Source organism: Apodemus sylvaticus, chromosome 15 (genome assembly GCF_947179515.1).
Source record: "Apodemus sylvaticus chromosome 15, mApoSyl1.1, whole genome shotgun sequence".
In the NCBI taxonomy this organism is placed as follows: Eukaryota; Metazoa; Chordata; class Mammalia; order Rodentia; family Muridae; genus Apodemus; species Apodemus sylvaticus.
The window spans coordinates 42,345,440-42,371,104 of record NC_067486.1 but is presented as its reverse complement, the minus strand read 5'-3'; the positions used below and the strand labels follow the sequence as shown (position 1 = coordinate 42,371,104).

The following is a 25,665-nucleotide window of genomic DNA, read 5'->3' as shown; positions in this document are numbered from 1 at the left end:
GGGCCCAGCCTGCTCCATACAGGTACTTACATCAACAGAGCTGATGCTGCCCCTTGACCCCGAGGTACTGGCAATCCAATGGCCGTATCCACTTTCTGGTCCCTCCACGTTTATGTCTGCCAGGTGCTGCTGTAGGGCTGAAAGAAACAGGACAAACAGAACCAAAGCTGGAACAGGAGACTCTGCAAAGACCTCACACCAGAGAAGTAGCACAAACACATCACAGCTAACCGAAAATGGATCAAGGACATAGCTGCCACGCGTGTTGTCCTGCACCCGCTGAGAAGCCTTCAGAGGCCCCAGAGAGATGACTAGAGAACAGTCAACAGATATCGTGTCAGAACTTCAACACACAAAGAATTCACAGAAAAGCTAGGAAACATCGATCTTTCCCCATAACACTGTAGACCTGGGCATTAATGAGCGAAAGATTAATGGAGAGAAAAAAAGTTAGTTTACAAAGCTTTCTAGAACTCTAGAGTGTGGCCATGGTGATGCGCACTAATGACCAGCTCTCGGGGATGTGAGGGAGGAAGAGCGGCACCGGAGCCATCTGGTCAGGGAAGCTGAGGCCAGAGACAGCAAGACCTCACTTCCTGTTTAACTCAAGTATACATTATGGAATAATTCTTTTTCTGAACACTCTTGAGAACCATATGACTAGCAACCAACTTTGTATTGTGTTATCAGGATTTCTAATAATAGCAGGCAAGGGGTCAACACTTGTTTAACAATATCTTTTTTTTTTTTTTGGACTGGATTTAACTATGTAGCCCTCGCTGCCTCGCACTCACTGAGATCCACCTGCCTCTGACTTCCAAATGCTGTACTGAAAGGTGTCTAACATTGAATGGCAACAATGTTGTTTTAAAGTATTTTTTGGTTTGGGTTTTTTTGGGGGGGGGGGGTTGTGTTTGTTTTGAGACAGAGTCTCACTTTTCCCAAACTGGTCTCAAATTTGCTAGATAGTGGAGAATGACTTTAAACTCCTGATCCTATCTCCACCTCCAGAGTGCTGGGATTATAGGTGACTGGGGAGTAAAGCCATGCCTCGTGCATGTACACACACACACCACATACACACACACACCACATACACACACACACACCACACACACACACACCACACACACACACACACACCACATACACACACACACACCACACACACACACACACACACACACACACACACAAATGCCTGTTTTGTTGTTTGAGGGTTTTTTGATTGGGGTGCTCTTGATTTTGGTTTTTGAGATGGGGTTTTGCTATAGATCTTAGGCTGGCCCAGAACTCACTATTGGCCCTCAAACTCCTGATCCTCTTAAAAGGCTGAGGCAGGAGGATTAGGAATTAGAGGATGAGCTTTGCGTATATGAGCCCCTGGTTTTAATCCCAAGCACCTTACAAAATAAAAACAAAGAAGTTCTGAAACAAAAGCTAAATAAAATAAGCGCAATAATTTATCTAACTAGTCCGTATTCCCTCATCCCCGTCGCCCTGTTCTTTGTTATAGTTATGTCCTGTTTGCCTTCTCCTTTCTGACAGCACTACATGACTGGAGGCAGAGGTACACATTAACCACTTCTGTAACACTAAACCAGCCCATTGGTAATCAGTATATTTTTTTGTCTGAAAAGTAGACGAAATTAAGTTAATGCATTATAGGCTTACCCATAAATCCTCCACTGGCAATACTAACATATTCTTTGTTTTTCTGTAATAAAAGACAAAACTTAAGTTATCACAAAATACAGTTTAGCTAATGCTCCAGAGGATCCTAACATACTGGCAAACACGATACATAGTTATATATTAAATGTCTAGCATATCGCGTTTTCTTGGCAGTGCGGACTTTGGCACCTAGAGTTAGTTGTACATGTATTGACCGTCCATGCTGTAGGGGCTGGCACTTGGGCCAAAGGAGGAGGGCAGCTTCAAGGCTATTAAGACTGTGTTTTTATCTGTGTTACAGTCTCCACAGTATGAGAGTCAAACCAAATTCAATGGAATTACATTTTAGAATTTAATCAAAGTAGGTTTTTAAAATTTCAAATATTTTTGTCCTTTATTAAAAGAATATAAAAATATCATGGTTGGTTATTTTAAAAAATGCCAAAATTACCATTTTGCAAACTACTAAAAACTCAAAGTCAGATGTGTTGCTTTCAAGGCTGAGTCTTTAGATCTCAAATCCGACTCTAGCCTGATCTACATAAAAGAAAAGACAAACAAACAACAACAACAAAACTAGGGCCAGAAACACGGCTCAGCAAGTAAAGGTTTTTGCCACCAAGCCTGGTGACTTGATTTTGGTTCCCAGGACCCACATGATGGAAGGAGAGAAGCGACTCTCACAAGCCGTGCTCTGTTCCACTGTGTGCTGCAGGTGTGTACACACTTGTGCACACACAATATGTTAATTAAAATGTCACATTTTATTTTAAAAAACAAAAGTACATAATGGATCTAAATAATGGCAAGCTAGGGACAAATGGAGAAAGAAATGACATCAGATGAAACATAAGGAGCAAAATTCCAAACACAGGATGCTGCACAGACAATGGGCTGGGTGCCTTGATCAACTGTTTTTATAAAGAGCCGTCAGTGGCTAAGGCATTGAGGCAGAGGGTCAGACTGCATAAAACCACCAACCCAACTTAGCTGTGCTAAAAGAGAACCAGCTCATGTCACAGGTAACAGATATGCAAATGTGCATGTGTGCATGTATTAGCTGTGGATTTCGTCACGGTGTCAGCAATGGCCAAACGAGACGGAGTGCTGAGCGAGAGCGTACCTGTAAGAAGTGTGCGAGGCCCATGTTCATATACATGTCTTCCTCCTCTCTGCCACTGCCCATAAAACAGAGGTGCTCCCCACCCGCTATAGAGCCAGACTCGATGGACTGTTTCTGCGCTTCTAGCAAGGACTTCACGGACTGTGCAAACTCGGATGGATTCTGGAGCATCTAGATAATTTTTAAAAATTAGAAATTTGACAAGCGTGTATTTGTAAAACCGGAAACTACTTCTATGCAAATTACCCACATTAAAAAGCAAGCCTTAAGCATTTTCCAAGGAATGGAAAATGAAAGTGCTTAAATAAGTAAAATTCCAGGGATATGTTTATGTATATATTGGAACACGGGCTGAGGAAAACACTGCTCAATCAGAGGAAGGACTGTTTCACATGGAACCAGGTCTGTTCTTCAGTTCTCTCTTACAAGGCAGGCCATGTATTTCTTAGAAGACATCAGAAACAATAGAGAGCAGTTACCTACCATTGACTTTACGTAATGGTAAAACAAAAATCAAAAACCATTCCTTATTTCCAATGAAGTGAGTATACCAATAACTACAAAAATTCTAAGCTGTTCTTACTAAAATCCCAAACAAAGTACAGCAAAAACCCAGTAGAAAAATGGGTAGATCAGAGGGAAGAGCAATTTGTCAGTTTTAAAGATTGTTAAGTCTGAGTGACTGCCTGGATGTGAATGCACTGATATGTGCAGGTGTTTATGGAGGCCAGAAGAGGGATGGAGCCCTTGGAACTGGAGTTACAGACGGGTGTGAGCTGTCGTGTGGGTGCTGAGAGACAAGCCCAGGTCCTCGTCAAGACCAGCACGTGCACTTAACCTCTTAGTCATCTCTCCACCCAAGGGAAAAGCAACTTTAAGAAGAGAGAAAAAAGGTGTTGCACCTTGCTTGATTATCTCTATTTTCAGTCTATTCTAGAAAACAAGCAACAGACCCATGACTGATGATGCCCAAGAATGCTGATACAGAGCGTGTGTGTGTGTGTGTGTGTGTGTGTGTGTGTGTGTGTGTGAGTGTACACACCCAGTATTGAGGCATATGATCTTCAGGTTCTTTAAAGAGCAGTAACATTTGTATGTCCACATCCCCCAACCCAAGAATTCTACTTTGGAAAACTACACAAATTATGCATAAAGTTTTTATCAGCAGCTTTGTAACAAAAACTGAAAGTAAACTAAATATACATTCACCTAACAACAAACTATGGTCAGACCTGCACCATGGCCCTCGGTGACACATTAAAGGAAATGTATTTAAACGGAAAGGTCCCGAGAAGCCATTAAGCAAAGGGAGAGTAGCAAAGGGAGAAGATGTATCAAAGGTGAAGACCAAGCAAGCTGAAGGCGGTGCCGGCTCAGACTAGCCTCTGAAACGCTAACTGGTGAAAATGAAGACACCCATGGGTCCTGAGCAAAGTTTAAGAACATGCATGACAGGAAGGACAGGCACAGCTCTCCCTCGGAGGACACAGACAGGCTAGCCTGTCCTTTCTCACCCAGTGTCGAAATTCTGAGTCGTGCCTTCATTTTGTTAGTTTCCTCTCCATACCACCCAGCCCTTAAACACAGCCTCCTGGCTCTGGGACCAACCTTTCCAGACAAGATGAGGAGGCTTGTGGAATTCAGCGGGAGGGAAGGGGGGCGAGTGGGGCGGGGTGGGCGGTACCCCTCTATTCTGACTTCTGCTCCCCACCTCAGAGTGCCTTCCGTGGTGCCAGTCCCCATGCTACAGCAGCTCCCAGCACCTCTTATGACCATCTTTACTTTATCTGCTTCTACAGTGTAAATTACCTTAAGATAGGGTGACTTTAATAACTGAGCAATTCAATGTCAGATACAACATCGCCTGCATATTGGTTATAAAAATACTCAAACTTTAAAAATGTCTTATAACAAAAACTTCTAGGATTCTTATCCCATTATGCTAAGAGTTCATATTTCCACAATACTTACTAGGTGCAAGGCACAATGCTAAGTGACCCACCTTTGAGACAGCTCATGGTGACCCACCTTTGAGACAGCTCATAGAGATCCACCTTTAAGACAGCTCATGGTGACCCACCTTTGAGACAGCTCATGGAGATCCACCTTTGAGACAGCTCATAGAGATCCACCTTTGAGACAGCTCATAGAGATCCACCTTTGAGACAGCTCATAGAGATCCACCTTTGAGACAGCTCATGGTGACCCACCTTTGAGACAGCTCATAGAGATCCACCTTTGAGACAGGTCATAGAGATCCACCTTTGAGACAGCTCATAGAGATCCACCTTTGAGACAGCTCATAGTGACTGTAGAATTTACTGACATAATAATGGAAGGATCGGTGAGCTACAGTTGACAGATGCCACTGATTCTTTATGATGACTGACCCTAGAAGGAAAGGGAACTCAAGCCCCTCCCACAGGCAACTGCCAGAAGCAAAAGGAAAGCACGCCCATTGGGTCACCACGTAAACCTAGCTAGAAGCCAAGGGGAAGCCACTCTGTCTCCCCCAGAACACTTGACCTGCATGTATACTAACCAAGTCTGAGTCTAAGTGGAACGCAGTTGACAAATGGCCAGCATTGTACTGCTCTGCAGGACGGCAGTCCACCACGAAGAACCGGACCCCTTCCTAAAAGGAAACATTTGACATTCGAGATTAGACAAAAAGTTCACATCACATGATGGGATAGCAAAAAAACAAAAAACAAACAAACAAACAAACAAAAAACAAAAGAGGGGGAGCAGGCTGTTTTTAAATGGATCTCACACACAAAAATGGAACCTCTAGGATCTAAATACATTTGTTCTCATGTATTAAGCTTGTAAGTTCCACTATGTAAAAAGAGTCTGGCAATCTGAACAAAAATTCTAACTATATAGGAGATAGACACTTTTTTCCTTAAACACAATGCTAGACACACTGTTATTTTCAGGTCCACAAACTTACAGGCAATCCAAAGAACTCTTTCTTGTATATGGGGGAGCCAGGTTCACATGTGCCTTCTCTTGTTTTCTTCATTTGAGACAGGGTACTTTGTCTCTGTGTATCTTTGGCTGTCTGTAGACCAGGCTGGCCTTGAACTCACAGAGATCTATCTGCCTCTGCCAAGTGCTCGAATTAAAGGCATGTGCCACCAACACCTGGCTTTGTATATGGATTTTTAATTTGGGCCTTATTTTCTTTTTAATGTTTCTTATAAAAAGAGGAATGCGTGAGTGGTTATTTAAAAGCCTGGAAAAGCATAAACATGCAGTAAGAAGTTTAACTGAAGCCGGGCAGTGGTGGTGCACGCCTTTAATCCCAGCACTTGGGAGACAGAGGCAGGCAGGAGGATTTCTGAAGTTCGAGGACAGCCTCATCTACAGAGTGAGATCCAGGACAGCCAGGGCTACACAGAGAAACCCTGTCTTGAAACAACAACAACAACAACAACAACAACAAAAAGTTTAACTGAGATGGTCTGTGAGAGGCAGTTTTCATATATCCAAGACTCATCTATGCACAATCTTGGAAATAACAGTACATATTCCAAAACTTAGCTGTGGCACTATATTTCAGCACATACTGAGGAAGCTCACCAATTAAACTGACTCATATTTTGATGAATAACATAATAGAAAATTATGACTTTTTTTTCAAGACAGGGTTTCTCTGTCTTGATAGCCCTGGCTGTCCTGAAACTTGCTTTGGAGACCAAGCTGGCCTCAGACTCACAGAGATCTGCCTTTCGAGAGCTGGGATCAGAGTGCACGCACCACCACTGCCTGGCTACAACATATTTTCATAATTTTCTATGACTTTCGTTATGGCATTAAACCATGTGATTCAACAAGCTGTGTAGCTGTCCAGAATTAACTGTCAGAGGCCACGGAGACCCCTTGAAGTTGTGCCATGTTCAGCTGCTTTACTGACGTGAAGAAAGGACAATTTGTAAAATTGGTGTCTAGAGAGACAGAAATAATTTTGTCGGCAAAGTAGCACACAAGATGGCACTGAAAATGGCCATATGGACAGGAGATACGGCATACTAATCCACAAAGGCGATGTAATGGCAAATTAATTTTTCAGGATTCCATGACAGTGAGCGAATGCTCAGTGTTTATTTTTGGTGGCAGGTATTGAAGCCAGGGCCTCAAGCAAAGCCATGCTCTAACCTTGAGCTGTAACTCTGCTCCAGTTCCTTATGGTCAAAGGGCACACAGTTCCCGACAGATGGGGTGGCTTTGCTTACCCCTTGCAACTGATTTGCTTGAAGGATCTCTGATACTGAGACAGCCAGACACAGAGCCTGGCTCAGATCTGCCTCGTCATCCTTGATTCCCAGCAGAGTACTACCAAAGAGATGATGATTATCCTAACAAAGAGAAAACTGTAAACGTTACAAGGAAAAATCAAAATGCTCTTCCCGAAAATATTTTATTATGCATAGTGAAATAATTATTACCACCTGAGTTTAATTGACTTGTCTTAAAACTCAGTAACCTATAATGTCAAATTTTATAGGATATGTGTATGTATTGCAGTCAAAGTCTATCAGAATTCACATAAAACAAAAGACTAAGAAAAACAATTCTACACAGTTCTATATCAATACCCACATTAAATATTAACTGTTGGAGCTGAAAATGTCAGTAGTAGAATAAGCTTACCCAGTATGCACAAGACACTGGGTCTGCCTAGTATACCGGTGCATGCAGTTAATTGAGAAGGTGAGGCAGGGGCATTGCATGTTGCCTGGGTTAAAGATCAGCCTGGGTACATAGTAAATGTCAGGCTAGTAAGGCTATACAGCAAGATCTCTCCCATAAGAGGATCTAAAAGGTTGCAGGCTTAAACTCTAGCACTGGGGGAAGAACACAATGATGATGGGTCAAAGAAGAAATCAAAAAAGAAATGAAAACTTTTCTGGCACTAATGAAAATTACAACACAACACAGCAAAGCCTCTGGGACAGCAGGAAAGCAATCCTGTGGGGAACCTACAGTTCTGACTGCCTTATTAAAAAATCAAAAGAGCACAGAGAGATGACTTAATCTGGAGTCAGACAGCGGTAGCACAGACCTTTCATCCCAGCCCTTGGAAGGCAGAAGCAGGTGGATCTCTGAGTTCAAAGCCAGCCTGGTCTATGAAGTAAATTCTAAGACAGCCAGGGCTATACAGAGAAACACCATCTCATAAAACAAATAAACAAACACAAAAATTTGGAAAAACAAGAACAGACCAAATACAAACCAAATCATTAGCAAAAATTATAAGAATCAGAGAAGAAATGAATAAAACAGAAGCAGAAAACAATACGAAGGGTCATCGAATCTAAGAGCAGATTCTTTAAAAAGATAACTAAGATGGACAGATCCTTGGCCCAATTAACCAAACTTCTGTGCTCAAAATACTAGCTGGAGCAAGAACGTAAGAGAAGGAAATTAAAGGGATTTCCAGATGACATACACAAAATTCTACCAGAAAACTTCTAAAAATGATCAATCAACATCATGGAAGGATACAGGATCAACCTGAACAAATAAATAGTTTTTCATATGTATCAACACCAAATGCAGGAAGAACAGAGGTTCTCATGTTCACAGAAAAACACTACAGGAACCAGGAATGTTAAAAACACAGGTGGTCTCTTCATAGAGAGAGCTGTTTTCTTCCCAGAAGGCTTGGAGTGGACATGGTTAATAGTTTGGTGACCTCTGTGCTATCTGTGCAGCCAAGACCACACCGGATCCTTCTCCAGACCCTTACAGCGAGTTTGCCAATCTTCATGTCCTTGTTCAGGTCCATGGTTAGGCAGTCGTGTTGTTGAGAGTTCATGGGTGTAACTTTGGACATTTCCAGGGAACACTCTCACAGTAAACTTTCTGTCCTTCTGGCTCTCAGTCTTTCTGGCCCCTCTTAGGTGATCTCTGGGCCTCGGGTGCCTGAGTGTGTATGTGTGTATCCGTTGGGAATGGGCTCTCCAACTCTGTCCTGATGAGTTGAGGTTTTCTGTAATGATCTCTGTCACAATGTGACGATTTTTCAGTGAGGAGTGAGCTACACATACCTGCAGATTTTGTGATTTATTTTTCTCTACAGCTGACTACTATTCTCCCGTGTATACGGACCATAGTTTGACTGTCAGTTAATGGACATTTAGTGTTTCTATGTTTTAGCTTTGTGAATAGAGCAGCAATGTCATCCTGAGCATGTTGGAGGAGGAGGATGTCAAGTCCTCCGGGCATGGGCCAGGGAGTGTTGTAGCTGAGTGCTAGCATGGATTTACTTTTAGTTTTTTGAGATTCTCCACACTGATTTCCCAGAGTGGCCGTAATAGTTTGCAGGCCCACCAACAGTGAGTGAGGTCACCTTGTCCTCACCTCCTCTCCAGCATTTATTGTCGGTTTTGACCTTTGCCATTATGACTGAGGTAAGATGAGATCTCAAAGTTATTAGGATCTGCATTTCCTACTTGATTAAAATTTTGAGACATTTCTTAGTCACTTTTACTTATTCTTTTAGAAGCTCTGTTTAGAGTCCAGGCCTATTTTTTGAATGAGTTATTATTGTTTTTGAACCTTGGTTTTTTGAGTTCTTTATATATTCTGATCATTATTCCTCTGTACTCTGCCATGTACAGGAGGCAAGTCCCCTTCCATTCTGTGGGCTCCCTTCCCCCTTAGTTTACTATGTCCCACTCGTCAGTTCTTAGCCTTAGTTCTTGGGCAAATGGAGTCCTATTTAGAAGTCCTTTCCTACACCTCTACCTTGGACAGAACTGCCTTCGTTTTTTTTCTTGCAGTTTGGGTGCCATTGCCATATTTTTTTTATTATTATGGCTTTTTAATATGTTTTGAAATCTAGGATGGTAGTTCCTCGAGCACTATTTTTGCTCAGAATCGTTTTGGTTATCCAGGGTTTTTGTGGTTCCTTAGGAATTTTATTAATAGCTTTTTTTCTTTTCGATTCTATGAAGAATGAAATGGGGATTTTGATTGGGATTGTGTTAAATCTGTAAATGGCTTTTGGCAGAATGGTCACTATCATAATATTTCCAAATAAAACATATTTCAAAATATTCCAAATAAAACAAAATAGTTCCAAAAAAACAAAAAACAAAAAAATCTCCAGCAACCAAGGAATGCCGAGTGTGGGAGAAAGAACCTTCCCCAAGGAAGAGAAGAGGCACCTATTCGTTATCTAATGCCAAGTGGTCAGCCCTGGAAACATATACACATGGGTAGCATGGTATGCGCTGACCCTGCTGAACTTACATATTTAGTTCTATACATATATATGCCTCCAAGAGGTAAAGTGACCCTGCTGTCAGTAACAAGACAAATCATGCAGATGTCACCAAGGCTAAACTCCAAACAACAGAAACCTAACTACAAACCTACCATTGGATCGCTGTCAGGGAACTTCTGAAGCCACAAACACACAACCTGAGGAAACAATCTCCACATGACTAGAGACTAAGAATCAGAACAAAGGCAAGGTGCTTCCTGCTATTATTTTTGTCAGGTCTAATGGAAACCCCACTTCCCCAAATTCTGGCAGTTCAACAAAAGACAGCATTCTCCAGGAACTCGTGAGGTCAATCTCCTCTACCAAGGAGTCATCTCACTTAGCATGGGCAGAAGGGACAAAAGGCTCTCTGGGGCTTCCCTCCCTACAAGTCACTCACTTTCCTTATAACTCTGCTCTTTCTGCTACACTCATTCTCTGCCTCCTCTATCTGTTCTCCCTTCTGTCTCCATCTTCCCATGTTCTCTCCCCCACCCTTTCTCTGTCTCTCCGTCTCCCTCTCTCCATGCTCGTGCATGCGTGAGTGCGTGTGTGTGTGTGTGTGTGTGTGTGTGTGTGTGTGTGTGTGTGTGTGTGTGTGTGTGTGTGTATCCCCCCTCTCTCCTCTCCCACACTCCTTTCTCTGTGCCCCCTCAGTCTGCACTGTTCTGTTCCTCTCACAGTCAGGTCCAGTCTGCCGACCATGTTCACCTACCACTTTCTCTCTCTGCTCTGGACTCTCTCGTGTCTCTAGCTGTTCTATGTCTCATACCTAAAATAAAAGCTTTCCCCTTAACCATACAGTGGAGCAGCAGCCATATTAACAGTTGATACACTTTTTAGTCTATTTCTCTACTAGTGAGAGAATTTACAGTATGAGATCATGAAAGCAAGCTATCATACTTTTGAAATGTGGAAGAGAAGCATAATTGAAATATTTTAACCAAAGTGAATGCCAATAAGAAAAGGACACAAAATATACAACACAGACCAACTGGCTATTTCTTGTCTTTTACCTTCCTAAAAGAAGCTGGCGTTTTACTACAGTAATACTGAGCCAAAGAGAAAAGGTCTTCTATATCTTCCAGATTCAGGCTGGATGGAGTCCTTTCCAAAAAGTCTGCAATGTGATCATAGATATGACAACAATTAGCACACTACCTGTGAGACGTAACTAGCACTATGTGAGTCTAAAGCTAAAACGGCTCCAACATAAGCAACATGTAGCTGTAAATATGGGGGGAAAAAGATCGCTCTGCAAACTCTCCATAGCGGCTCCAGACCGCCACAGACTCTTCCGAGCAGCCTCGGCCACTCCCAGCAACTCTCCTGCCCCTGCAAGGCCACAGCATGGCTCTGGTATTGACACTGGCGGTAACAACACCATGTTAGATTACCTAAAATTTAGAAATTGGGATAAAACCCTTAATTAATTGGCTCTGTTATTACTATACTGACATCTTGTAATTGTGTCTATAATATACATAAATCTAACTGGCTAACTAATTAAGCTGAGTCATGTTCTACCAGGAAATTTGGGTATTGAGAGCTGGCCGCCTGTGGGGTGTGTGGGATTTGCGTGGAAGCGAGAGGATCTCAGGGACCCTGTCGGAACAATGATGTTGCTACTGCCAGTGTCAATATCAGAGCGGAACCATGGCCTTGCTGGGGCAGGAGAGTTGCCGGAAGTGGCCAAGGCCACCCGAGAGCCCTCGGTGGTCCAGAGCCGCCATGGAGAGTTTGCGGGATGATCTTTTTTAAATATTTCCTGCTACAGCAACCCATAAAATCTCAGCAGTGATTCTTTGATGAGCTGTTTTCATTGCTTACACAGAGCTAGGAGCCGAACCCAAGGCCTTGTATATACTAGAACGTTTAAGAACATGAGGCCTGAATGGAGCCTCACAACACTCTACACCCATCTTGTGACAACCTGAATGAGCTGAGATCAAACGACCTCAAATATTGTTTACTACTACTTACGGATAACTTCTTCTTTGCTGTCAGACTCTTGTGCTAAAATAACTTCTCTGTGAAAAGGAATCAAGTGAAATTGATAAGTTAAACATTAAAGGTCCATATCAAAAGTTGAAGAAAAGATTCTACCCAACACGGTACTTACTTTGTATTAACAAGGATAATTAACATTAAGAAATAAATAAAAAATGGATCTGCTTGCTGGAGATATCCGTCCCATATCGCCTGGGTGACTTCAGTGGAACAGGAATGTGCAAAGAGGCTCCCGAGCTAAGGCCAGGAGAGAGAGAGAGAGAGAGGGAGATAAAGCTGGAGCTGCCACGCCTCGTCACTGAAGCAGAGTCAGTGACACACGTGAAGTCACCTGCACCTGCGCATATGAAATCCGCTTAACTTCATTAGAGCCTCCCTTCTACTTCTGTGGAAAACAAAAACAGCACGAGGGAGAACACTGCCCCCAGTGCTGAGAGGTGACGAACTTAGCATACCTCAAGTGACCATGGTATTTGGAACTTCCTAAGGTCAGTTAGCACACTATAATTAATTACAGCAAGCATTCAGCATAAAGGTAATTATGAGATCAGAAGAGCAGTCAAACCTCAACTCAGTACCAATGTCAACTAGCTGCTCCCAAAACTTACTTAGAAACCAATCACTGAAATTCAGACAAAATTCAGATTTTTCAATTTTTCAATTTTTTTTTTTTTTTTTTTTTTTGGATTTTAGGGGCTTTCTGGGTTTTGTGATTAAAGACAGAAGTTAGTAATTCATAATTTTCTTTACTACCTAATTGTGTTTTAAAGCATACGAAGATCTAATTTTACTGGCTACTAAGTTTTCCTTAGAATCTGAAATAACTATATCTAAAGGACTATATTTAAAATTTCTCATGGCTAAAGGGAACATAAATGTGTAATACAGATTTTGTATCAGGCACTAACTGGCTGTTATACTATTTTAACTGGCTGTTAATGTTCATGCATTATCTTTAGTTCTTTCACTAGGCCTCATGAGTGGGCGTCTCTCTTAGACAAGGACTAGACTTGGGTGACAGGCCATCCTCTGTTCCCAGGGCCGAGCTGTGTTCTGGGACTAGGAACGGACCAAGATTCCATGGCCCACGCCTGAGCATCTAACCAGGACGCTTTAAGGCACAACATGCTACAAATCCTGTTTGACAAAGGACTGGGACAAATGGAGACCAGAAGGTGTGGCTATCAACTGAGTGACAATGTGCAGCCAGCCTTAACCTCAGCTCAACTAAAGCCGCCAGTACCTTCCTCAGTCCCGGGCTCTGGAGGTAACTATGATTGTCTTGCCGCAGGATAAAAACATAAAACAACAACAACAAAACCAAAACCTTGAACTTCATTGGCATAGCACTAACAGCAAGAACAAACTCTCTGGCAGACCGGCTACAGGGCTGCAGGTTGATCCAGCACATTACACTTCTAATACAGCCGAGTACTAATTTAGAGTTCTGACGATGGAAATGTCATTTCCTGGGCAGAGGCCAACATTAATCACTAAAATGCTTAAGAAATATTCCTTATTTTAATAAAAATAATTAGATTTAACAGCAACATATAAACAGGGATGCTACAATTTTATAGGAATTGTGTCATTTTTAACTCAAAATGACAAGACCAGCCAAAAGAACTAAAGAAGAGGCTAGTGAGATTTAGTGTGTCTGGAAGTGAAACCGGTTAGGATGCTGGAATTACCATTTACGATTTCTAAGTGCATCCCCTTATCCTCGGAGACATTACTATATCATTATTCCCATTTTACAGATAAAGAAACCGGAGCTCTGAGCCAAGTGTCTTGGCTCATGCAGTTACCAAGAGGCAGAAATGGGAAGCTCCCTAAGGAAATGGTAGGCAAGGCATGAGCAGAGAATATGTTTAACTGATCTGAGGAATCTCCAAGATTCTGTTCTGGGAAATTTGTAAAACATCTCTATTTGCAAAATAACTTTTAAAACTTTTACTTGCCTATTTCACATTCATTCCCTCATTAGGAGCAGAGTTCTCGGAAGACCGTAAGATAACATTACAATGTGAACAAATCTGGAACAGTCCGATGAGCCCACGGGCACGGGATTTCAGCAACAACACGGAACACGGAAACAAAATAACTGCGCTCTTCTCACTACTCACTTTTGGGAAATGCAGTCATTTTTTTCATTGTATGGTAAGCTAATTATGTTATAGCACATAATAGATTTAGCATTGCTTTCAAATGAGCCAAAGACAAATCATTAAAATTCTTTAGTGTTAGGTCCTAGTCAGCATAATCCATTTGAACGATAAATAATGTAAGAGCATACAGGCTTTGGACACTCGGAGATTTCAGAACCAGTGAGAGCCAGACTGAGACCCCCACTGGAAAGACTACGCCCAGAAGGACAATGCTCAGGTGGACTTTATATTCTTTCATATTAACCATGTGGTAATTGCAGCTTTATCTGCCTCATGATTAGTTGCCAATTCTTACAAACACTATCAACAGTCCAAACACAGAAACTTTTAAGCAGAGCTCATATCTACATATATGCTTACAAATATTGTATATTTGTAAAAATATAGCTATTAGTTCTGATATATCATACATAAGTATAGAAATACATAATATTCACTAATATACATGAAATATACCATTGCTGTTTCCACATATGTATAAAATAACAAAAGACTAATGCTGGCATCTTTTGGGGATTCAGGCTTAACTAGCCCAGCTATCCTGTAACCAACTACAGTTTTATATAAACTATGTTTCATTAAATGTTCCTACTTTCACTTTATTACCCAGTTGAGTGCATAGGAGTCTGGAGTGATTTTCTTTGTATCAAGAAAAGAACAAAGCTCAGGCTCATGGTACTGGATGAGCAGTCGGAAGAGATGAAATGGCCTCCCCTTCAGGGAACAATCCCTATGAGAAAGAGAAGCAAAGTTTCTCATTACTAGATCAGACATGATTACACAGGTATTCCGTCTTCCTGAAAGACCCACTTCCTCTCTGCACCCTCAGGACACCCAGCATCCTCAGCAGCCCACTGAGAGCCAGGCAGAGCTCTCTTCTAAAGCCTTCCAAGTGACCTGGCTTACAGCCAACACAGCCACTGAGGGAGGTTTTCCAGGCAAAGCCAGGCACACTCAAGTAAGAGGACTTCAGGGGTAACTAAGAATAGCACTTAGGTTACTGTGATTAAGTTCAGGTCCACAAAGATCAAGCCCTGAAGGAGTCCAGCCTCCTCCCTCCTTGCCAAGTAAGGAAAAATTCCTTGGACTACTTCAATTGTACCACTGTTTATATATTCAGAGAGGACTGTCTTCCTCAAAGGTATAAGTCTGAAGACTACAGATGACACTTCAGAAGAATGAACCTGAGAGAGACCTGAGACACCCATCAAAGTGGCTTTGATACCAAGTGCCCAGAGTAAATTCCAGAAACATGCCTGGCTTCGAAGGACTGTTATGCAAACATGATGAAAAAGTTTAATTTATATACTGTTTCAAAGTTAAAGTCATTAAACATATACTCTGCCATTTACATTATCACAAGGCCTTTTCCTAAAGAAATACCACATCCCTATGCAGATACTTCAAAGGAAGAGTGAAAGGACAGACACATGATCTGATGCGTCCCTGAGGTTTCTGGTTATTAACACGGGAAGCTTCATCTAGTCAGCTTTAAGAAGGCTCATCCGCCTACAGTGGTCATGGGAGCCACCCAAACCCTGACCTGAAAAGGTACCCACACATTGGCTCCATCTGGAGCAGGTCCAGACCGGTCAACAGGCTAGCTCGGGACTCAGGAGACAGGGTGCTTCTCCCTGACTACATGCTATCTCTGACAGAAACACAGAAGCCGCATCTTTAAGTCTTACCTGGTTATCATCACTGAAATCATTTGTGTTCTAAAGATTTGGTGATACTCTGGTCGTCACATTTTATTTAGCATATTTGTGTTCTTAAACCTCAAAACTAAACAGAGTTGTTTTATGGCAAAATAACGCATCACAGCATATCTGGTTTTCAGTGTCTTAATTGTAGTAATTCAGGGGACAACATTATGTTTTATTCTTTTTTTTTAAAGATTTATTTATTTATTATATGTAAGTAGACTGTAGCTGCTTTTCAGACACATCAGAAGAGGGCATCAGATCTTGTTATGGATGGTTGTGAGCCACCATGTGGTTGCTGGGATTTGAACTCAGGACCTCCCGAAGAGCAGTCAGTGCTCTTAACCACTGAGCCATCTCTCCAGCCCTATGTTTTATTCTTTACATCTTAAAAACAAGAAGCAGCAACACTGACGCATGGCTGCCATGGCTGGTGGTTTGTTAGTCAGGTGTAGTTAGGACAGTGGTGACTAACTCGCTCTTCACTTAGGCCTGGAGGGTCCACTTAAGAGTCAGTCTCCATAAACTACCTTGGCTGTTGTACTGAGATGCTGCCTACTCTTGACAAAGGCATGAGTTCTCTGATGTATCAGTGAAATATTTAAAGCCCAGGCCATCATAATAAAAGCCAATTACTTATTGAAGAAACATTACCAAACACTGTAATAGGCATTTCACAGACTTACTTCATTTTGTCTTCACAAATACCCTATTGACCCCCATACTCATTACAACTGAGGTTCAGATGAGGGCAGTTCTGACACTGAAGGCTACAACCTGGCAATAACAAGCCAGAGAGCTATGATTTGAACCCAGTAACTGGGCCTTCGCTCACTACACAATACAACCGTCTTTCCACAGATAAAACTTTGTGCATAATTCAACAAGCTGTTTTTGCAGGGGTACGGGTCTTTAAAAGCAAACTGTAAAGAAAATGAAGCAAAGTAAAAAGTTGCGCTCACAAGAGCCACCAAGTGATTCTCACAGCCTGACCACGGAAGCGTCATTAAGGCCAGCACAATGGCTCAGTGGCTAACCCTGCTCGCCACTAAGCCTCATGACCTAAATTCAGTCCCGGAATCCACATGATGGGAAGGGAGAACCAATTCCCACATACTGCCCTGGGACCTCCCCACACACATGCTATAGCATGCACATGTGCATGCACACGTATGCAATAAATACGTGTGATAATATACTTTAGGAAGCATCAGTACAAATACTTTACATGTTATTTAGAGATGGGAGTTTAGTTTCATGATAGAACATATACTTGGCATGTGTGAAGATATAGGTTCAATTCTCAGCACTACAAAAATAAAAATAAGTAAAAATGCTATCCAAAGGGAATAGATGAACATTATTTGTGTAAGTATAATATTTTATATCACTGTCAAGGTTTGTCATGACTTTCAGCTATCACTATCTTGTTTTTGTTTTGGAGGACAGTGTCTCACTCTGTAGTCCCGGCTAGAGTAGGACTCACCATGCAGTCCAGGCTCTGCTTGAATTCACAGCAATCCTATGTGCCAACACACACACACACACAAAGACTCTGAGTGCTACAATTACAGGCGAGTCACCATGCACAGCTGGCTTGCTCGGTTTTTTTAAATTTAAGTGGTTTTAGGTTTTGGCTTTTTTTTTTTACTTCATGTGTTTGGGTGTGCTGCCTGAATGTGTATGTCTGTGTACTGTACCATGTGGCATGCATGGGTCAGAACAGGGAGTCAGGTCCCGGGAACTAGGGTTATAGATACTTGTGAGCTACCATGGGATGCCCAGAGCAGAACCTGAGTCCTGCATGAGCTGCCTGTGCCCTTAACTGCTGAGCCATAACACTCCAGTCCCTATGCCCGCCTTCAAATCTCCCCTCTCTGATATTACAAATGGCAGGACACAGAACACCAGAGACAGAACTGGACTTATCCTGGTGAGAGTAATTCTAAATCTCAATGCTTTCCCAATGGGTAACTGCAGAGCAATCAAATGCTAAGGTAGAACACGGAGGCAGGAAGAAGGCAGAGAACACGAGGTAAATGGCCTCAACTTCTGGAACAGTGACATCCCTGGGAGAAAGCCACTGAAACAGCATCCATTTCAGGGCTGTGTGCTGCGAGGTCACTCTAACGACAAGGGCTTGTGCTGGATGCGGCTCTACCCATCTTCCATCCCAGGCAGTAGTTGAGGATATTAAATTGGGATTCTTCTATAAGCATTCTATGGGCTCAGGGATCGCTGTTCTTCCTAGCAGCCACAGCTAGAGCGCCGTGTTAAAGCAGAACTTACAGAAATAGGAACAGGAAGAGGGTGACAAGGCAGGGTGTGACGCAGCGCAATATGACTACTGACACCCTCACAAGGCTTGGTCGGTCTCTCTCTCTCTCTCTCTCTCTCTCTCTCTCTCTCTCTCTCTCTGTCTCTCTGTCTCTCTCTGTCTCTCTGTCTCTGTCTCTCTCTGGTTTTGTTGGTGGTGGTGGTGGTTAGTTGGGTTTTTGTTTTGTTTTGTTTTGTTTTGTTTTTGTGTATGTGTGTGTGACAGCGTTTCTCTGTGTAGCCCTGGCTGTCCTGGAACTCACTCTGTAGACCAGGCTGGCCTTGCACTCACAGATCGTCCTGCCTGTGCCACCCCCACCTGTTCCAATGAGAGACGGCCATAAGAAGTAATCAAACACAAGCAGATGACAGGTATCGTATGACAGAATTATTCCTAACTGGGAATCCCGACTTCAGCTTTGACAGGGCTGTGGCCTTCTCCTTTAGTATCTTTGGTCATGCTTGCTTTCTACAGAGGAGTATGGTTCAAGAAAGCATAGAAGTTCGCTGCTCTGGTCTAACTATAAATCTCTAGGGAGCTTTCAAAAACATATGCATGAGTCTAGCATACTGAGACTTAAACTCCTGGGACTTTTAGCCAAATATTTTTTTTTTCTACTCTAGATATTTTTTGTCTATAGATCTGTTTTGTGGCCGAAGACAAAAAAAGAACTTACCGATAAACATATGAATAGATGCTTAACATCATTATCCAATAAAAAGCCTCAAGAGACTGGAGCACAGCCTGCTGTGAGCGTATTTTTCCAGTGTAATTTACTTCCAGGAACCTGACACCCATTTCTGGCCTCCTCGAGCACCATGCACTCATGTGGTATACATGCATGCAGGCAAAACACCCATCCACATAATAAATAAAAATCTTAAGTATTTGTCACAAGAACAAAGTCAGGAAGCAAATACAGCTCAGGCAACCTCAAAAATTACTAGACCGCTTTACCTTACCATCAAAAGAAACCTCACAAACATTATTTCAAAGTGGCATGGACTTTTATGACTGCAACTGAATCACATTTTACCTGGGAATGTACTTATTCATGATGGCATAGAAGCAGTTGTATAGGTCGCTGCGAGGCAGCTGGAGACAGACCAGTGGTTTCAGTAGATGAGTCCAGCTCAGGGAGGTGCTGTATTTAACGCTGCGTGATTTACAGTAAAAAGTAATTACAGATTCAATATCCAGGAGTAATTCTGCTGCCTTCTCCTCTGGCACTGAGAGCTGCTCTAGAATAAAGCATCAAACTAAAGTTATCAGGGAACCGCAGGGCTTAGCGACTGGGCACACTACATCACACGCTCAACATGTGAGTGCATTAAACTATGAAAAACAGGAACACTGTCTGAGCACTTTGTCTCGTGATTGTCGGTTCATTTATATTTTTTGTAGTAGTGAGATTGAATCATGGCTTTACACATGCTAGGTAAAGGCTTCATCGCTGAGCTATGTCTAGCCCTTCTCATATTTAATAGACACTGGCTCACAGGTACAAAACATAAGAAAAAACATAGACAACGATCTTTGTAACATTCTAGTTTTAATTTTAAAGCTGTCATCGTGTATATTCATTGTACATGGTGCTGTATTACATGAGGACATCATCATACAGGGAAATCCTATATGGTGGATATAGTCTCCCAAATCTTCTTTTTAACCTTAAGCAAGACAGATGTTACTGAACAACTATCAGTTTCATGTATGTGTTTTCTTACCTAGCCCTGAGAGAAGAGGAAGACAGAAGGCAGTTACTAACAAATGGTACTCAGTAATACTGACCACAGGCATGCTAAACACGGGAGCGGCCAGTGTGGAGCGGCAGCAGGGAGTGGCAGGCATAGCTCAAGTTGCTAGAAAGCCTGAGGATGCTTCCTAGGGACACTGCCAACTGCTCCACAATGTGCGGCTTTGGCAAGCAGAAGGGAATTCATTCTCTACCATTAAATCCAGCATTTTATTCTTTCCCTTTCTTTGTCCTAAATCTTAGCTTTTATTTTATAATAACGTTAATTATATATCCTTATGCAAATCTACCTCTGACTTTTCATACTGGTAGCTCTCATATAGAATACACAGATAAAATACAAATTAAGTATGAACGCAACTATACCATTATTATTTAGATCAAGGTGATCTCAGAAATACAGGATATATATTATGCAAAGTCTTCAAATCTCTGGTCCAAATTCCCTTTCTTTTGTCCACACTAGTAATAAAGACTGTCAGTCTGTCTGTTTGACAGTCAATAGAGCTGGTGATAGAACCCAGGCTTGTCTGTCTGTGTGTGTGTGTGTGTGTGTGTGTATTTTTCAGGCAAGCACTCCACCACTGAGTTACATTCTAGAAACTGTAGTTTCTGAATCATTAGTACCCTGAAGCCTATTTAGCCAATGCATTAGTTAACTAAGATGTAACAAAGAAACAAAGAGTCCGAGATTCTATAAATGAATTAGAAAGACAGGTACAAACTGAATTAGCTTAATCTGTACCATGAATTAACACACATTTTGTAGAGTAGCTGGAAAACTATTCATCTATGATTTGTAACAATTGAAAACAGTAGATCTTGATCTGTTATCTATAGATGAACGTTCAGAACATAATCTCTTCTAATTGAAGGCTGCAAATACCACGTGGACCTACAAGTCTATGAGAAACAAGGTAAAGAGTATAACAAAATATAAATGTATAAGAAAAATCAATATTATAAAAACAACAGTAAAAATTGGCTCTTTCTCAAAATTATGTATCTCAAGATTTTGTTTATTAAAGGGCAAAACTATTTATGAGATATTTACAAATTTAAGATATCCCAAATCAAACTTACCAATAAACTCAAGGCAATCTTTATGAATAGTGTTCTGCTCGGGTAAGTCTAAAATACCATCCCATGATGCCAAACTATCACCTTTTCCTGCAACGTTCAGAGCAATCTGGAAGAAAAATATTAAAAGCAACGAGCGTCATTGTTACTTCCTGTAATATGCTGTGTTAAGGAAAGCGAGACTTTAGAGATAGTAACAAAAGATTACAAGTTTAAGTATCTGCATGCCATCAAGTGACACCACTACCATGTAACAAAAATGTTCCTGCATTAGATTTTTCTGACTTCATGTTGATTCTGTGGGTAGAATGGATTACAAAATATTTGTGTATTTACAAACATGTCTTTATTTAAAGCCGGCTTTTCTAAAATATAAAAACTAATAAATATATTGTAAAGTAAAAATATACCTATACCATATAATTTATTTAATGAACTGAGAAAATGTTATTTTTGTAAATTTTCAAGTATGTGTAAAAGCTATTTTATTATTTCACTTATTCATTCATTCGTTCATTCATTCATCATTCGTTTGTTTGAGACAGTGTCTCTCTGTGTAGCCCTGGCTATCACAGAACTTACTACTGAGTCAGAAATGGGTCAGGGGGATCTTGCAACTCTGACTAAAAATCAGGTTGCTCCTTTATTTATACAGTTTCACAAAACAAAGACAGACCAAGGATTATTCAAGAAGTAAAGATTATATAATTTTGTCTTAGGACATGTGTTTGATTTTTCATTACATGTCTGGGATTACAAGCACAGCCACAATTAGAAAATACAAATGCAACAGATTTTATTTGTATTATTAGCCCTATAACTCCAATTCAAAGAATCTAAAGAACATCTCCGCCAAAGCAAACATGTCCATTATATGACAGCCTGCTTTCAGACTGGTCGTATTTGAAGTTGTAAAGCACGCTAGACAAGTAGAAAAATATTTGAGCTGTTTTTTTTTTTTTTTTATGTATAGCAAATACTAATTTACCTAACTCCTTTGACCATCTAAGCTATTAAGTAGGAGAAAGTCATTTTAGTCCATGGATCTTATTTATGGAGTTGTAGTCCACCAGGAGTGTACCCTGACAATCCCTTATCTTTAAACATTCGTAGAGAGCTCCATACACATTGTAAAGAGAAGCCTTGACTCTGTCACCAGGTCTCCTGGCCAGTCACATTTGTCAACTATGTTTGCGTCTGTTTAGGGGCGGGTAACCCAGGAAGACTCCTGGAGCTAAGGCCTCATTTAGAAATCCCTAGTTTTGCACCTCACGGAGTTTACCACCATCTCCAGGGCAGACGGGAGACTTTGAAACAGGGCCACATTAACGTTATTTCCCTAGGAGCAGAAGGGATACTAAATTTAGGAGTTTCCTAAAAAGACTCAGACATAATTTTTTTTTTTGAAAAGAAAATGGAAAATGGATCGTAATGCAGAAAGTCTCTTAAGAATGCAACACACAGAGACCAAAACCTAAGTGAGAGGAATGCCAGCCATCGCGGCATGTGGCGGCATGCAGCTGGCTTTGCTGCACCTGTGTCAGCCACTGTGCTGGCTTCACGACTTCCACAGTGTCCAGTGGATGTGGCTGTGCCGCCCAACCAAGAGTATTACTGTGGGTTTGTCTTGTTTTGTTTGCAAGACAGGGTTTCTCTGTATAGCCCTGGGCTAGCTGTGTAGACCAGGCTGGCCTTGAGCTCAGAGATGTACCTGCCTCTGCCTCCAGAGTGCTGGGATTAAAGGCGTGTGCTTAACAGATGCAAGTGACAACTACACCAAGTGCAACAAGTGGTCCTTCCTCATCTGAAGTTGAGTCACCTCAACGAGACTGGTCAGTCAGACGAGACTGGTCAGTCAGATGAGACTGGTCAGTCAGACGAGACTGGTCAATCAGATGAGACTGGTCAGTCAGACGAGACTGGTCAGATGCTGCCAAGTGAAATGAAGCTGGGTTACAGGTACACGACGGCTCATCCCATAAGTCTCCACACTATTCGATGGCAAGGCACAAGCAGCACCTGTAAAGTCTGCTTCAGGAGATAGATATTCTGCCTTCACAGATTAGATTAGATTATCAGATTAGTGGAACTATTAAAGACAAGGTGGCTCAAGCAAGGTGACTGCACTGTGGAATTGTGAAAACAATTCGCAGTCCTTTATCCATAGTTGTAGGAATACTGAGTGTCCATTTCTGAAATGTAAACACTAACAATAATTGTATTTGTGCCACACACTATTTTGCATGTTTAAATTCCTGACATAAAGCATTTAGAATGCTATGTGCAGTAATAATTCCATCTCTGTTAAACATATATGCAGAGGAGGAGAAAGGACAGAACATACGTCTACACAGTTACATGCTTTACCTGTTGGTAGCAACACGATTTTTATTTCATCCTTTTGTGCTTATATTTTTCACAAAGATGTAATCCCCCCTCCCCCGAGAAGGTCTCTCTGTGTAGCCCTGGCTGTCCTGGAACTTGCTCTGTACAAAAAGCTGGCCCCAAACCTAAGTGTGCACTACCACAGCCTGGCTACATACATAACATTCTAAATTCAAATTTTTCTTTCTTCTTCTTTTCAACCTCCCACCACTGTGAACCCTTCTTCTTTCCTCCCTGTCCCTTTCCCGGATCCAGGACTTTTGATTTGCTGAAGGGTCCATTTGATTGACTCTGGGCCATCGTGTGACCTGCTCATTGGAGCCCCGGTGGGGTCACCAGTGGACGCACAACTGGTGCCATGGACTCCCCCATTACTCCACCTTTCCTATGAAGAAATAGTTCAGTAGCAAAGGGCGGGGCTCCAAGTCCCCCATCCCGGCTGGCCAATGAGCCCGCTCTTAAGCAGGCCCAGTGTGGTAGCGTAGTGGCTGAGCATGTGTGAAAACAGCAAGTCACGTATGTGAGGTGTGGTGCTGCCACCCATCACCTCAGCACTACGAAAGGCTAGGCTTAGCAAGACCCTGTCTCAAAAAAAAAAAAAACAACATAAAAACCAACAAACAAAACTCCCACAAACATTAGAGAGCAGCTGGGACGCAAAATAAAGAAAACCTGTAAGCAGCCCCATAGACACACTTCCTTCAGCAAACCTAAGGTCATCCCTGTGAGTCTGTGTGTATTCTATTTCACCTTCTGCTTTTATTTCCCCACTTGCTACCATTTGCTAAACAATATTCATAAGGATCACAGACATTTCTAGTGGCTATGAAACATTACCACTGTAAACATTATTATTAAGTATAGAAAACACTGCAGAAACATTTATTTTGAGACAGTCTCATTATGTCTTCCTGGCTGGTCTGTAATTCACCATATAGACCAGCTTGGCCTCAAACACACAGAGATCTGCCTGTCTGTGCCTCCCATGGCAGACAGGCATTTAAGGCAGGTGCAACTACACCTGGCTCAGAAATGTATTTTTAGTTAAAGCTACTCAAATCAATTTTCTTGATGCAACATATTTATAAACAGTCTTTTCAAGAGAGTTGATAACCAATTATTAAAAATTCTTTCAAGTCACTACACTTTTACTCATCAGCTTCTAGTTACCTTCCAAACCTTGGCCCTCAGTTCAGTAGGCAGTGGTCTCCCTTGAATTATATTCCTCAAAGTTTCAAGATCACAACCTCCTGCTTCAAGGGCTTCTTCAAGATCTTTTTCCCTAAAAAAAGAAAGAAAAGAAAAGAAAAGAAAAGAAAGAAAAGAAAAGAAAGAAAAGAAAGAAGGAAAAAGGAAAGAAAAGAAAGAAAAAAGAAAACAATTCATTAAAATTACTCGACTCATTTTTCCCCTTGTATGTAAGCACGAGCGGTTGGTTAAAAGGTACCTTGTCTCAGAAGACAAGGTTCTCCGCAGTCAGAATGCTACAAAGCAAGGCACTTGCAGCCTCCATACATTCTGCTCCAGGGATATAATTCTGCCTTGGCATAAATTATTTATCAGAAATGATCTAATTATCAGAATTATCAGAATTGCTCAATAGGAAATGGCCCAGGTATGTCGATAGCTCTGTGAATTCATGTAGACAACCACAGTAACTTGTTCACAGCAGTAGGGACGGCTCAGTGCAGCACTTACCATGGACAAGGTACTGTTCTAAAGATTTTACATATGTTCATTTATTTGTTTGTTTGCTTGTTTAAAAGCAGAATCCCATATACCTGAGGCTGGCCTCAAACTTAAACTCCTGTTCCCTCTCCCTCCATCTTCCCAGAGCTGGGATTACAGAGAATGCAACTATCCCAATGTGCACGGGTTCTTCCTAATCCTCACTATAGTCACACACATCACTGACTGCAGTTATGACGCAAGATAAGGCAAAGGTGGGTCATGGACGCTCACGAGACACACGAAACAACTATCCTATGGTATTAAAAATCTGTATCCTTGTGTTTAACATGTTATCATCACATGGCTATAATTAATAGCAAACCCAGGAGCCAAATTTTAGCAGTCTAGATCCCAAATTTATGCCCATAATACTATACTAAACAGTGGCAAAAAATTAGAAACACTAAAATTCAAACCAGAATTTAAAGCCCAGCAGTTTGAG

At 41.6% G+C, this 25,665-nt stretch overlaps 1 protein-coding gene and 1 long non-coding RNA gene across 3 annotated transcripts in view; both read right to left on the bottom strand.

Moving 5' to 3' along the window:
* Tbc1d23 (TBC1 domain family member 23) overlaps nt 1–25,665 on the bottom strand; it is a 53,406-nt gene that overhangs the window by 14,844 nt on the left and 12,897 nt on the right. For both annotated transcript variants that reach the window (XM_052157798.1, XM_052157797.1), the window contains exons 2-13: nt 24,663–24,774; nt 21,111–21,216; nt 19,308–19,512; nt 14,858–14,981; nt 12,196–12,320; nt 12,057–12,103; nt 11,090–11,193; nt 7,036–7,158; nt 5,340–5,432; nt 2,798–2,968; nt 1,675–1,717; nt 31–137 (exon numbers count right to left, since the gene is read on the bottom strand). In XM_052157798.1, the coding sequence (XP_052013758.1) occupies nt 31–137; nt 1,675–1,717; nt 2,798–2,968; nt 5,340–5,432; nt 7,036–7,158; nt 11,090–11,193; nt 12,057–12,103; nt 12,196–12,320; nt 14,858–14,981; nt 19,308–19,512; nt 21,111–21,216; nt 24,663–24,774 (1,360 nt within the window). The remainder of the gene's footprint in view (nt 1–30; nt 138–1,674; nt 1,718–2,797; nt 2,969–5,339; nt 5,433–7,035; nt 7,159–11,089; nt 11,194–12,056; nt 12,104–12,195; nt 12,321–14,857; nt 14,982–19,307; nt 19,513–21,110; nt 21,217–24,662; nt 24,775–25,665) is intronic.
* On the bottom strand, nt 4,896–5,333 carry LOC127665484 (uncharacterized). The gene is made up of 2 exons (XR_007973405.1): nt 5,060–5,333; nt 4,896–4,981 (listed from the first exon to the last, which is right to left on the bottom strand). It is a non-coding gene; the product is annotated as an uncharacterized LOC127665484 (long non-coding RNA).